Source organism: Acinonyx jubatus, chromosome B1 (genome assembly GCF_027475565.1).
Source record: "Acinonyx jubatus isolate Ajub_Pintada_27869175 chromosome B1, VMU_Ajub_asm_v1.0, whole genome shotgun sequence".
NCBI classification, from domain to species: domain Eukaryota; kingdom Metazoa; phylum Chordata; class Mammalia; order Carnivora; family Felidae; genus Acinonyx; species Acinonyx jubatus.
In genome coordinates, this window is record NC_069382.1 from 157,236,331 (window position 1) to 157,251,837 (window position 15,507).

Below are 15,507 nucleotides of genomic sequence, written 5' to 3' on the forward strand. Positions count from 1 at the left end.
ATATTAAAAAGGATAGGAAGTTGGGGTGAATTTAATTATTATTTAGAAAACAACACACACAAAATCACAGAGATCACTATCAACCATGAAATCACACTTACATGCACGAATTTGGAAAAATGGATGTACACATTTGCAGTGTTTTTTCAAAAACACTGAAAGCTAAAACCAAGCACTCAATTCAACAATATTGAGCACAATTCTAGGTATATGAAGATGAATAAAACATGATTTCTAACTTTCAGGAACACAGCTTTACCAAGAAAACTAGCAAGTAAATCAATAATTGCTGTAGTATGTTGTTCAGTGGTAGAATAAATAGATATATGACACCAAAGTGATTAAGGGAATACACCGATTTACTCTCCATGATATACCCATATGCCTATGGAAATTAGTGAAGGCTTTATCAAATACATATGCCCAAAAAGGTTATAAATTATGCTATGAAGAGAAAGAAGAAAGGAGGAATGTTCCAGGCAGTGACACAGAAACATAAAGCCACATGGTATGATTGAAGGAGCAGAAATGGCTCGGTAAGACTGAATATACAAGGGAACTTATGGTTGGGTCTGAAGAATCAGTCAGGAACTAATTATGATTAAGTACTGAATACTTTGCTAAGGAGAAAGATTGCTCTGCACTAAAAGATGAGTAAGAATAAAATCAGAGGTAGGGAGACCTACTGGAGGAATGAATGAGAGATGAATAAGGTGTAAAATAGAACAGTGAGATGAGCAGAAGAAGTAAGTTTACAAAGTACATAGAAGTGACAGAATTTGGTGAGTGGTATGTGAAGGGAAGAGAAGGAGATCTAGAAAGACTACAGAATGTTGGCTTGGGCAGATGGTGATGCCACCAACGAACATAGAGAATATAGGGGAAAAAAAACAAGAGTTGAGGCAGAAGATAACAAGTTCAGTACCAGACATATGGTACAAACAGCTTTCATCCAAGTGGAAATGCCCAGTATAAAATTGAACATACGGGTCTGGACCTCTGCAGAGATTTGAGCCAGAAAGACTGGGAAGTCATCAACATACAGAGAATATTTTAAGAGAGTAAATGAGACCTTCTGAGAAAATATACAGGGAAAGGAGTCAAAGACAGAATCCTGAAAAACAGTAATATTTCAGGGAAAGGGCAGAGAGAAAAAGCAAAGAAGAAATTATAAGAGATTTTTAAAAAAGGGGAAACTGAAAGAAAATGAGTCATGAGATGGTTTCAAAGAGAAATTATCAATAATGCCAAATACTATAAAGGGGTCAAGGAAATGGAGACTAAAAGTATCCTTTTGGATCTAGCAATTAACGTCACTGATGTCATTACTAAACCCATTTATGTAATGGGAAGCAGAAGCCAGAAGGCAACAGGAGAGCCAGAGGTGAAGAAGTGGAGACAGAAGAATAAGATACTCTTTAGAGAAGTTTACATGAGGGAGGAGAGAGCATTAGCAAGAGGGGCATTAACAAGAAGGGCTTTAGCAAGAGTTAAATAAAGGAGATCTTTTTTCAAAAATTTTTATTATTATTAATGTTTAAGTTATTTATTTTGAGGGACAGAAAGAGCATGAGTGGGCAGGGGCAGAGAGAGAGAGGGAGAAACAGAATCCCAAGCAGGCTCTGCACTGCTAGTGCAGAGCCCAATGTGGAGCTCAAACTCACAAACCAGGAGATCATGACCTTAGTCAAAATCAAGAGTTGGACACTTAACCAACTGAGCCACTCAGGCACCTCTAAAAGAGATCTTTTTAAGGGATGTTAGCAATGACCATGATAGCACTTCCCTCTAGGACTGTTAGGAAGATTTAAAGCATTACTAGTTATAAAGTGGCCATATATGAGTTTGTTAAAAAAAAAAAAAGAAAAGAAAAGAAAAAGAAAAATCGATTAAAGCAAATAAGAAGGGAGGGAATAGAGCCACACACACAGGTAGAATAGGAAGAACACCACACTACTCATTAAGTCTGGAGAGCCTGAGTGTGAACGCTGATGATTTTATTTTTTAAAAGTGTTTATTTATTTATTTTTTTTGGGGGGGGAGAGAAAATGTGAGCAGGGAGGGGCAGAAATAGAGAATTCTAAGCAGGTTCCACGCTATCAGCACAGAGCCCAATGTGGGGTTCAAACCCAGAAACTGTGACGTCATGACCTGAGCTGAAATCAAGAGTTGGACACTAAATCAACTGAGCCACCCAGGTGCCCTAACATTGTTAAATTTAAATGTAGAGATAGGAAGTTGAGACAAGGTGGTATCTTGACAACAAGGGTATTTATTATAGGTTGGTGAAAGAGCTTGAGGAGAACAGCAACATTTGGAACATAGACTGAGAAAAATAGAACAAACTCAAGCAAAAAGAAAAAGAAAAAAAAAAAAAAAGAAGACAGGCAGCTGAGTGGATTCAACTAAGATTGATAACCACAATAAATTGATGGTTTCAATCAGAATGGTCAGGCTATTTTCTCCAAACACCTCAGCCACCTCACAAAGATGGTAAAGACTGGTCAGCTTATGTTCATAAAGTACTTGGAAAAAAATGTGATGAAGTGTGATTATAAATTAAAAAATAACAACATTCAACTTGTGCATATTTGATATTTTCAATTTCCATATAGTAAGTTTTTTGGTTGACTTTATCACAATCCTTTTACTCCATTTTTATCTGAATAACCTTCAAAGTACTTTATAAACTTCACAGTTACACCAACACGTAAGTTACATTTATATTTGTATGTGCAGATCACTTCACTCCAAAAAAATAGTCATGTGCAGAAAATGAAAAACATGTTACCCAATTTAAGCTTCAGTAAGCATATTAAGAAAGAAAGCTGTAGTTATACAAATCAGAATTTGCCAAAATACCAACAGAAGGTATAAAAGAACAAAGCTTATTATGGTTATGATCTAACCCTGCATATTATATCAATTCCCCTACTTCTTCAGAGAATTATTTTACTAGTTCTTATAGAGAATACACAACAAAAAATATGGTACCACTCTCAAAAAGACTTCTGTTCAAGATGACAAAATCTACAGTAAGAGCAAAAAAGTTATTTAAGATACCACTTTAAAGCATAATACACTTCAATAAAATACCTCCCAAGATGGAAACAAGTAATATAATTAAGATATTTGGGGAGATAGATGACTCACCAGAAAAAAAAAAAACAAAAAACTGCTATTTACCTCAATGCATAATGAAGGGACTGGACTGTTTGCTCTAAAGCCATCTAAGCTACTCCAGCTACTATCCTTATTAAGAAACTGGTAGAAAAGATAAAAGCTGTATACAAACTCAGTATCAATAATCCCAAATATAACCCAATTTTATTTACAATCACAGCATACCCATCCCAACAAGGCGACCATGCATCCCTACTATGCAAGTATATAAAAATCCTACCTGCTGGTTATAATCTCGCAGTTCACTTTCCATCATTGCTAACTTTTCTTGTAACTGGTGGACTTCCTCTTGAAGTTCTTGAATTCTGAAACACATTTATAACTAGTGCCAATATAGTTTTGTTGAGAAATACAAAATAACAAGAAATGAAACTAGATGTGTTGTCCTATAAATTCTCTACTTTCTATTTCTCAGTAAAGTATGAAGTGCTGTGCCAAAGGGTTCCCAAGCACAATATAATCAGAGTAACATTATCTTGCAGATTTAATTTTATATTCTAAGAATGCATAAAAAAATCCTGAGCGGTAAATAATTTGTAACCAGATACATTATGCCTACTATTGCATTTTGATCCTTAAAACTCTTTGAGGGGCGCGCCTTGGTGGCTCAGTAAGTTGGGCGTCTGACTTCAGCTCAGGTCATGATCTCGTGGTCTGGGTCTATGGATTGGAGCCCTGCGTCGGGGCTCTGTGCTAACAGCTGAGAGCCTGTAGCCTGCTCTGGATTCTGTGTCTCCTCCTCTCTCTGCCCTCCCTGGGTCACACTCTGTCTCTCTCTCAAAAATAAACATTAAAAAAACAAAAACCAAAGAACAACAACAAAACTCTTTGAGGTACTGCTGTCAATTCTTAGGTTCAAGAAACTAGAGGGTGTAGTCCAGAATTCACAATATTATTAAGTGAAATAAGGGATCAAAGTGTGTTTTCTGAATGACCCTGTATTTTCTAATGAACTACCCTGCAATCCTGGAGAAGAAAAATATTGAGAAATACTACAATTTACCAAGTATCTACAGCAAAAACCTACTGCTTTCTGGAACTTGTTAATTCTAACAAAATCAAGATTTGTCTAAATTATCTGAATTGTACAACTGCCCAAATGTATTTGTACTATATCAAACTTTGCCAAACATTAACATAAATATGACATAACCACTTTCATACTGCAAAAATAAAGCCTGAAGCCAGTTCTGCTTTTAAGACAGATTTTCCATGGAGTAGAGTCAGTGAGGCTGGACATACCCTGTCCCTGCTGTTACTGGAACCAACATTTCCTGCTTATCTAGGTTTAGAAGAGTATGTATGCAACTGCACACATATATATGCACATGAATGACTCTGCATACAAGCTATGTATACGTGCAAATGAAAACAAACAAGATGTTTAAGAGACTAATGCCACCCATGATGGTTTGATAGAAAAGAAACGTTTTAAGGAGAAAAGATAATGACAGAAAATGACATATATGCAGACCAAAAGCCTCCTTAAATATACTAACAGGCTGTCTGGGAAGTCCTAGGTTACAACTGTAACAGAAAAACAAAACACAAAATACTACACAATTAAGGTCAGATAATTATAGTTATGTAGCACTGCATAAGAATAACTAAGAGATCCTAATTAGTACCTCAAGTAATGTTCCTTTGGATTGTTATATTGAGATTAATAAAGTGAAAAAACTCCTGCATACTTTTTACATAATCTAAAAAATAAAGTTATCTGCACTAACCATTTCTACTAGTATAGTACGTATTTTAGAATGTGTCTCCAGCTATGACCATAGAGGCTGTCACTAGTGTTCTCTTGCTCCTATGAACCCCTTATAATTTTCTTAATGGCATTCTATGTATTTCTCTTGTCTCATTTTTACTGTTAGAACATAAGCTTCTCAAAAGCAATACTATCTTACTCATCTTTACATCCCCAAAACACTTACATTGTGCTTTTCTCGGAGTTTAATGAAGTTTCAATTAAAATGGAATTTATATCTGATTCCAATATAAGGAAAAACAAGTACATAGAGTTAGAGAATCATGAGGCAAAAATGTCAAAGCCAGTTACAAATCTATTCAGGTTCGTTGGCATTTGACATAATCTGAATAGAGTCCTGTAAAAGATGAATTGGGCAATGAAACTAAATATTAAAGCAATGCTACTAAAATAGGTTCTAGATGGCAATAAATTATTTTAAAGCAGATATGAACAGAAACATCAGATTTATGATCTATTTGAGATCAAAGTTTCATAACAAGTAAAAACATTCTATATTGAAGATACATTCAGAAAGTACTTCTTGAGTGCTTATACAAAATTCTGTGGTAGGCCCTGGAGATACAACAGTCAAGAAGACTGAAGCCCTACATCGAGAAACTTATAATCAAGTTGATTAACTGAAACTAGCAAAAAATTATTTAATGCACCTGTTATCAGCCACTTGCAGGAGGTCTGCAATGTAAGGGTCATCTGGCTGAGGGACTGGATATGAACTGACTTCGGAGGGAGGGACTGGTTCGTCTATCTGCATACGCTGGCGCCTGAAAGCAATACTTCTTTTCTTGCCACCTAAAAACAAATGTGTACTTCAAAAACATTTAAAAGAAACAAAACACTGTCTTAAAATTAAATATTCCAGAAGGTTAGGCTTTTTGTTATAAAGTATGCCTCTAGCTCATAAAACCTAGCGATAAACTATCTCCCCCCCTCACACCCTGATCTTTAACTATACAATGCATTCCTGAAAACCTCAACAAGACATGGTTATAAGACAAGTTTTATTTTCTGCATGCTTGGTACATATACCCAGATTTAATCTATTCCTCCACTAGATGGGGACAAGACTTTGGCAAGATTAAAAGTTGAGTGTACCCTGTGGTATTTCCTATTATGAGCTCAAGAAATCATCACCAGCAGAAAACTATCAAATGAGAAGCTGAGGGAAGTAATAACTAAAACAGAAATGTTTATTAAGCAATGCCAAAAGAGCAGAGAAGAGAAACTTTATGTAGCAAAATTAGTATATAATAAAAGTCATCTATAATATAAAATGATGCTACAACCTGAATTAGTGGGAAATGTCTACTTAATTATCCTTGAAACTAGCAGGAGTAATTTCTTTTTATGGGTAGATACATACTGTCTTGGTCCAAATTAAATGGATAGTTTACCTTTGTCAGCATCTGGCCAAGATTAGACATGCGCTTGAAAGACAAATCTATCGTCAGGAAGAACAAACACAATCCACAACCTTGTCTTCATTAGAATCCTAACAAATTTTGTATGCACTTACCTCATTTTGAGGATGAAGAAACTGGGTCAAAAGTATTTAAATGATTTGTTTCTAGTTACACACCTATACAAGGCAAACCATTATCTCCTTCCCTTACCTCCTGGTTTTTCTCCTTGGTTGCTCCTTCTCAGCTTCTTACAAAGACCCTCTCCTTCCACTGTCCAAGGAAGTTAAATGCCAACTTCCCTAGGGTCTATCTTTGGTTCTCCTCTCTTCCCAGTCTATACAGTCTCACTAGCTAATTCCAATTACATCCATAGTTTCAATTCCCATGATACTCTAATGACTCCCAAATTCAAATCTTCATCTAGGACCACACTTCTTTTTTTTTTTTTTTTTTTTAAGTTTATTTATTTATTTTGAGAGAAAGAGCAAGAGAGCAAGCATGTGAATGGAGGAGGGGCAGAGAGAGAGGGAGAGAGAGAATCCCAAGTAGGCTCTACATTCAGGGCAGAGCCCCATGTGGGGCTTGATCTCAATACCCCTCACGAACTGTGAGTTCATGACCTGAGCTGAAATCAAGAGTTGGATGCTTACCCGACTGAGCTACCCAGGCGTTCCTGGGACCACACTTCTAAGAACAGATCTACACCACAAATCCCACTGCATACTAGAAATCTCAATGCAGATGTTCCACTAGTATAACATACAACACATGCAAAAGTGAACTCCTGCTCTGCTTTCCACCTTCTCAATCTTAAAAATGTTACCATCATCTACCCACTCATTCACTAGAAACAGAAATCTGGGAATTCTTCTACTTCCCAAGTCCCTCATATTCAGTCACTAAATTCTATAGATTCCACCTTCTGAATCTCTCTGGAATCTGCCCCACTCTTTTCTCAGGAAATCTGACCATCCTCTTTTTCCACTTTAATCTAGTTACTTCTGAGACCTTTTCCATGTTTCTCGATCTTTTCTGCCTTTAGCCCAAAGTCCCCCTCTCCATCTCATCTCTTGCCATTTCAATCCTCATGGATTCCACTTGGCTACAGGCACACTATAAGATGACTATGCGTGGTCTTTGTCAACACTTGGAACTGTGCCAGCATATAGATCTCCCTTCATCACAGTCTTCATTCTGACCAAATCACTCCTGGTTCTCACTGTGCTCCTAATCCCTCACTCTCCACCTCATCTCATGATCCAGCATTTTCCTACACCTCACTCACTCTCAATAATCTTCATCCCGTCATTCAGACATCTTGATGATCTTGTCACTGGTACTAGAGATTCTTCCACCAACTTTATGCCTGACCACCCTCAACTATGGATATGCCCCATCATTTCTTTTGTCCTGCTCGAGAGCTACTGAGTATAAAGCTAAAAAACAGTAAAAATAAACTAAGAAATAGGTAAATAGATCATTTCCAAATTTTTGATGAGTACAGATTATCTTTACAACTAAAATAATAATGGTAATATTGACATGGCAGCGATCAAAGAGTTCCTTTTATAGCTTGTGGATCTTCAGATTGATAATTCTGCCACTTTCATTTCATTTCCTGAAAGTCAGGGCCAGCTTGTGAAAAGTTGTTAAACAACATGCTAAATGTGAAATGTCAATCTTTACCCTGAATCTTTCCTGTTCAGAGCATCAAATGAAGACTTCACTAGGTTTTATAGTGGCTTTCTGATTTTGGTAGTCCATTGAATTTGGAAGTCTATTTCAAAGGAGCTTGAAAGTTGTTGTACACTGTTAACGACTGACTGCCCCTGTCCTCCCTGAAATACCATGATTGTTTATGAAAAGTATCTTTAATAACGCTGCGGACAATTTGGCTTGGAAAAAAAATAATAATGATACCAATAATTTAAAAAAGGAACTTAAAATAATGATGAAGGAAATAAAACTCTGGGCACTGAAGTTAGACTACTTATACCTAAGAAGATACTATTATATAAGTTCTTAAACACATGCATAAAATACTAGCTGGATCTTCAGAAATAAATTTAAAAGTTTATGTGATGATCCAAGATCATCTTTTCAAGTATTAAAGTTTAAGCATGAAAATCCAAAGTCCTATTTTGGTCAACAGCTTTAATATCTTTAAAAGATTAGGTGTGTACAATTTGTTTTGAGAAGGAACAGACCTACCTGGAGTTTGTACTACAGCATGCAAATTCTTTTCTTGAAGTTGTTGAATTCTTTCATTCTTAGCTTTACTCTCTTTTTCCAAAAGTTTGAGTTTATGAACATATTGGTTATTTAGAAACTTCAGATCAGCTGTTTCACGTGCACACTTCTTCAATGTAGTTTTCAACTCTTAAAATGAAAAAGATTCAAAAACTATTTTACAGATCAAGAAATCAGTTAAGTCCTTCCATTTCACAAAATCCAAAAAGTCGCATTAATTTGAAAGGCTCCATCCAATTCTTAGCCAAGCTTTGTTTGAAAGGCTATTACCTTTTCTACCACTGTTAACAAAACTGAAAATAAGTCACTAAACAAAACAGGGAATTATATTTTTTTTCTGCTATGTGGCTTAAGTTATGGCTTTTGCTCCAACTTAGTAAACTGGGTATGAAGCTGAGGGATTATGAATTCATGCCAGGTATTAGGGCTTTCTACTGAATATAACAAGAATTTATAATAAGATAGCCATACAATTACCCTCTGTCCAGGACTTTGAAATCATCCTTTTTTAAAAAAACTTATTAATGTTTATTCCTTTTTTGAGAGAGACACACATACACAGAGCATGAGCAGGGGAGGGGCAGAGAGAGAGGGAGACACAGAATCTGAAGCATGCTCCAGGCTCTGAACTGTCAGCACAGAGCCTGATGCAGTGTTCGAACCCACAAACGTGAGATCATGACCTGAGCCAAAGTCGGACGTGCAACCCACTGAGCCACCCAGGCACCCCAAAATCATTCTATACAATCTTTGAGTTCAAAGACAAGGCATTAAAGATTCCGAATGATAGAAGATTCTCACCTCACTTTAGTTCTCTTACTTTCAGTAAGAGGCTGTTTCAAGGACATTTCTTTAGTTTCAGCATTTAATATTTTCTACAGTAATTTTATTTTTTTATTAATTAAAAAAATTGGGGGGAGGTACTTGAATGGCTCAGTCAGTTAAGTGTCTGACTTCGACTCAGGTCATGATCTCCTAGTTCATGGATTCAAGCCCCGTGTTGGGCTCTGTGCTGAGAGCTCAGAGCCTGGATCCTGCTTCAGATTCTGTGTCCCCCTCTCTCTCTGCCCTTGCCCCGCCCCCTCAAAAATAAACATTTAAAAAAATAACAAAAAAATTTTTTTTGAGTATAGGTGACAAACGTTGCGTTATTTTCAGGTATGCAACACAGGAATTCAGCTTCTCTATAAGTTATGCTATGCTCACCACAAGTGTAGCTACCATCTGTCACCATACAATGCTACTGCAGTATCAGTGACTATATTCCCTATCCTGTGCTTTTTTCTATAGAAATTTTAATTCTAAAGATTTAATCCACATATAGTGAAGAAGAATATAGCTATGAAATGCAAATTTATTTTCCTTGTTGGGAACTCTTTGACACACTCTACATTATTTCAAGACTGTCAGGGGGGAAGACTATCACATTTCTGCATGGACGCCTTCCCTACATATAAAACAAAAAAGGAAAAAAACATTACATTTTAAAAATCACAAAATTTTACCTTTAATATGTTGGCTTGATTGTTCTCTCAGTTTCATTAATTCCAGGTATAATTCATTATTTTCCTTTATCAATCTTGCATTTTCAAGTTTATAAGGTTCCAAAACAAAATCAAAATTGGCACTTTCTTTTTCAGCTTTCACAGCAGATAATTTTGATTTCCGAAGACTTTCTGTTGTATGAACTAGGTCACTGAAATTATATAAAATATAAATACAAGGAAACATTCTCTTAACTTTTAATAACTAAAAATATATTTCTAAAAATGTTAAATGTTAATGCTAAGTAAGATGAAATCTAAAAACAGGGTGGTGGTTCAGTCAGTTAAGCATCCAACTCTTGATTTCAACTCAGGTCCTGATCTCACAGTTTGTGATACCTGCTCCAAGAATGCTTGGGATTCTCTCTTCCCTCTCTCTGCCCCTCACCCGATCGTGTGTGAGTGCGCACGTGCTCCTTACCTCTAAGCACACAGACCAGAATATTCATACATCAGTATTTACTGAGCAGGGAACACAATATAGAACACATTATCACGGAGCTTCTATCCTACTGACAGTTTGTCAGGTTTTAATACTATATGATAAACTCAACAACTATTTCAGTGCCAACTATATGTTCAGCCTGTCCTAGGTAGAGCAGAGATAAAGTCAGTCTCTAGTCTTAAAGAGTTTGCATTCTAAAGGAAACACAAGAACAAGTTTCCAACAATGATTTAAGTAGTGAAGGTAACATTCAGCAGATGTGACAGACTCCTGCAGGCCATTACAGCTAAATGAGCATGGGCAGGAGGGAGAGGAGAGAGGGATTTCCCAGGCAGACAGAATAACACATGGAGATCAAGGGTGAGAGTACACCTATGTCTGGGGAGCTTCAAATGGTTACATACATGGGAGATGAAGCTGTAGAACAAAATCACTATATAAAAAGTCTGCCAGTTTTTGAAAGTTAAACACACTTTACCCTACAACCCTGAATCGCAGACCTAGAACTACATCATGAAGAGTTCTGGAAGCCATAATAAAGACCACCAAGTATCCCCCTCCAGTCTCTCCTTACCATCATCACAGCTTGAGCCCTACTGCAAAAGCTTCCCAAGCAATTTCCCTGTTCCTGTCTCAAATCACAGTAACAACTCATGTAGAAAAGAACAAAACTCACACAGAATCTTTCACTTAAAGTAACATGTAACCACTAAAATAATGACCAGCCACATAATGGAGAACGATTATCAAATCACAGTAATTAAAAGGCCAGAGAGGCAGACATAGAACTCCCAACTGTATCAGAAAAATCACATAAAAAAATTGTAATTCTATTCACAGAGAAAACTCTCAGAAATGTATACTCTGAACAGTGTAGTGTGAATGGTGACCCTGAGAGTTTTGCAATGTGGAGGACCTGAACTGATGATATAGAAGCAGGATCTAAGAATAATGAGCTTCAGATGATTGAAGGACTTTATAAAAACAAAAACCAAAAAAATCCACCCATTTCTTCACCGTAACACGAAATTCAATAGAAACTAGATAAATGGGATTAAGGATCACACAGGTTTAGAACTGTATTTTCATCTTTACCTGAAAAGTTTTTCTACCAAAGGTAAACACTCCACTGTCAGAGTCTGGCGGTATCCCAACTGATCCAATCTTTTTCTAATATTAATATACTTTCTTTCTGCAGCTGTAGTCATCTTGTCTTCCAAAAGTAGTTTTATTCACTCCCCAAAATTAAAGCCCTAAAAGAAAGGAGTAAAACATTACTGTTATTATAGTTATTATTACTCTGTCATGGTAAGAAGGAAAGATTATTTTAATATGAATCAACTACTTTTTGTTTCTCTTCAGGTAGGCAGCCTTCTGGAATACTTAGATTGATTTAAATGCAATGCTTATGATAGTCACATTGCTGCACTAAAATAAATCTCTCTTTATAAGCCTATATGTAAAAGTTAAAAAAATAAAGAAGAAAACAAAGAAGAATATTTTCCCAAACCTGAGGTAGGCAGAGAATCTTTCGAGAAGCCTTTTTTGAAAGCACTAAATATAAAAGAAAAACCTGATAAATTTTTAGACTTCATCAAGTTAAAAATGTCTGCTCATCAAAATATTCCATTAAGAAAACAAAACAACAAATGAATGGGAGAAAATATTCATAGTATCTGATAAAGGATTTATATATGAGGTACATAAAGAACACTTACAGTTCAATAATAAAGCCCATCCAAAAGAAAATGGGCTAAAGACTTGAATAGGCACCTTGCAAAAGGTAACTGAATGGGAACGATCATAGGAAAAGGTGCCCACCACCTTCAGTTATCAGGGAAATACAAATTAAAACCACAATGAGGTATACAATTTCACCCATACTAGAATGGCTAAAATAAAAAGCACAAGACCAAATGTTGTCAAGGATTTGGAGCAATTGGAATCTTCACACTGCTGACAGGAATGTAAAATCACTGTGAAAAAAAGTCTGGCAGTTTTCTTATAAACAAACTTCTACCCTGTAACTCTGTAATTCTATTGCCAGGTATTTACTCAAGGAAATGAAAATAAACATCCACAAAGAGACTCTACAAGAATATTCATAACAACTTTACTCATAATAGTCCCAGACTGGAAACAACCTATATATGTCCATCAACAGCAGAAGTATAAATAAACTATGAGGTATTGACACAATCCTACTCAGGAATGGAAGAGAAGGAATTTACTGATACATGTCAACCACAAGAATTAATTTGGACATTTGAGCAATGGAAGCCAGACACATATACTGTATGGTTCTATTTACATGAAATTCAAGAACAGGCAAAATGAAACTATGTAGATAGAAATCAGAACAGCTGTGGGCTGGGTCAGCCTGGGTCAACAGAGTGGGTGGAGACTGGCTGGAAGGTTTAAAAAGGAACTTTCTGGGGTGATGAAAATATTATGTTAACCGGGGTACCAGTTACACAGGTGTACTGCATTTATCAAAGGTTTTCAAATAGTACACTTGAGATCTGTGCATTTCACCATGTAAATTTTACTTCCATGAAAAAAGACACAAACACATAAAGTAGTTCTACACATATTTTTATCCTTGCCTTTTTCAATGCTTATGAATATATTCTCTATCAATCTGCCCTAAAATGGAGTTATCCAAAGATTGCTTGTGTAGAACCTTTGCTCTTTTCTAACCTTCACCAGGTAAACATAGTGCTAGTACTCATATTTCTAAGACATATTAAACTTTTGTTTTACAGCTCTATTGTTTTTCACAATTTATAAAATGTTAATGTATATGAACACATGCAAAATTTCATCCTCACAACTTACCCTATAAGGGAGACAGGGCCTACTAGACATCCTCCCAATTCAAAGGCAAGGAAAGGATGCCTCTAGAGAGTTTTCCCAAACTACAAAGCCACAAATCAGGTGGGCATTCAGGTCTCTTGAGTCCTGGTCCAGCACTCTTGTTTCTCTACCAAGGTGCAATCCTTCTTGGCCTTTTGGCTAAGAGCAGGTGTAGTATCTATACCAAGCTGCAGCAACTTACCAAATCACTTCTAAGGTAGTACCTCTCCTTGATTACTCCTTTCTACAAATCTTTTCTCTCCATGCTCTTGCTAACCTTTTCTTTCAGTTGTGTCTCCATGGACTTTCTAGGTTCCTTCCACAAGAGGGACCTGATTGATGCAGGTCAGGAGAAACTCCTGGAGACATCAGAAAAACACCTGTCAAGGGGCGCCTGGATGGCTCAGTCTGTTAAGGGTCGGACTTTGGCTCAGGTCATGATCTCACGGTTGGTGGGTTCAGGCCCCTTGTTGGGTTCTGTGCTGACAGCTCAGAGCCTGGAGCCTGCTTCAGATTCTGTGTCTGCTTCTCTCTCTGCCCCTTCCCCACTCAGGTCTGTCTCTCTCAAAAATAAATAAACATTAAAAAAAATTAAGAAAAACACCTGTCAAACCAAGAACTAGCAGGGCCTCACCACTCAAATATTTCTCCTCTTTGTCTATTACCAACTTTGGTTACCCAGAAATAATACTTCCTCACATCCGGACTGAGGCAGAATGTAAATGAATCAAAAAATCATCGAAACACAGGGCAGACAGAAAAGATTAATATCCCCCAAGAAGAACAAAAAACATGTATTATGCTTTCCTCGCCTATGGGCTACTATCTTCCCCCACCTACATCACCCAAGCACTGTGGCTCTCCTCAAATTTTCTAGAACAACCATATAAAAAGGTTAAGTTTGGAGGTCCTCCACGCATATGTGTTTAGAACCACTCGCTAGCTTGACTCTGGGGAAAAGCAGGTGTCTGAAAGCCAGTACGTCTTGTTTTTACAAAAGTGACTTGTGTGCACATCTGCACAGGGGCTCAAAACAAAACAAAAGGCCAAGCTAAGTTAGGTTGTCTCGAAGTCCTTCAGTGCCAAACTTAAAATAGTAGAGACTGGAAAGGACAGGGGATGTTTTCGAAAATGCAAAACAAAAGTTAACAAACGGCTCTAGTCCTACACCTTGGGATGCTTTGTTTTTTTTTACAAAGAGCACGTACTGTTCTTACTCAACAGGGCACTTTAACTTTTAAATCAACCCATCAGTTGGCAGCAGGCAGGTGTGCACGCACCGCACAAACGCCCGCGGCCAGGGGCGCGGGAGGAAACCCGGCGGCTTGAGTTGCTCCAGGACCACCTCCGGGCCGCGGCTTCACTGCCGGGTGTCGAAGTGAAGGGGTGTCGGACGCGGGCCCGCAGGGAGTCTACGCGCCCCGCCCTGCCGGGCCTCACTTCCTCCCGCGGCCGCGCGGCCTCCTTCCCGGCAGCGCCCGGGCCCGGTTCGCGGGGACCGCCGGGGAGGCCACGGCTGGGACGCCACAGCGAGGACGCCGCCGGCGCGCCCGGGCCTCCCTTCCCCGCGGCGGCACTCACCCGCACCTCCGGCCGCCGCTCCCTCCGCCTGCGGCCGCATCACCTCTCAGGCCTCGCCTCTCTCGCTGGCTCCTTCAGCCCTAGACTCCGGCTCCGGCTCTGGGACAGTTTGAAAATGGCGCGGAGAGAAGGTCCCAGCCTGCGCGGAGTCGGCGCCGCTGTTACCCCGGTAACAGGACCCGCAGGCGATTCGCAGCGCGCGGCTGCCGACGGCGGCGCTGGGCACCGGAGCCCGGAAACGCAACGGCCGGACGGCGCGCGGCCACGGCGCCCCCTGACGGCGGGCAAACCCGGAACCTCAGCGGATGCCAGCGGTGATCTTCACGTTGGCCGGGTTCGCTGACAGTCTACTGGGCTGAGGGTTAAAACACTGCCCTTGGTCCCTGCAGCGAATAAGCCTCCACACGCTAGCTGAACTTCGCCTGCTGACCACGAAAAGTCCAACCTAAAAATCACGTTTTCTTTGCTACTTTC

The 15,507-nt window shown here is 38.5% G+C and overlaps 1 protein-coding gene across 6 annotated transcripts in view; it reads right to left on the reverse strand.

Moving 5' to 3' along the window:
• CEP135 (centrosomal protein 135) overlaps positions 1–15,177 on the reverse strand; it is a 69,094-nt gene extending 53,917 nt beyond the window's left edge. For 2 of the 6 annotated variants that reach the window (XM_027057149.2, XM_027057155.2), the window contains exons 1-6: positions 15,034–15,171; positions 11,692–11,849; positions 10,113–10,303; positions 8,569–8,736; positions 5,605–5,746; positions 3,404–3,488 (exon numbers count right to left, since the gene is read on the reverse strand). In XM_027057149.2, the coding sequence (XP_026912950.1) occupies positions 3,404–3,488; positions 5,605–5,746; positions 8,569–8,736; positions 10,113–10,303; positions 11,692–11,804 (699 nt within the window). In that variant the 5' untranslated portion in view covers positions 11,805–11,849; positions 15,034–15,171. Of the gene's footprint in view, positions 1–3,403; positions 3,489–5,120; positions 5,173–5,604; positions 5,747–8,568; positions 8,737–10,112; positions 10,304–11,691; positions 11,850–13,654; positions 14,932–15,033 lie in introns of those variants that run through there. The other 4 variants (XM_027057159.2, XM_053217340.1, XM_027057172.2 and 1 more) reach the window with 4 other exon arrangements.
• Between the last annotated feature and the right edge of the window lie 330 nt (positions 15,178–15,507).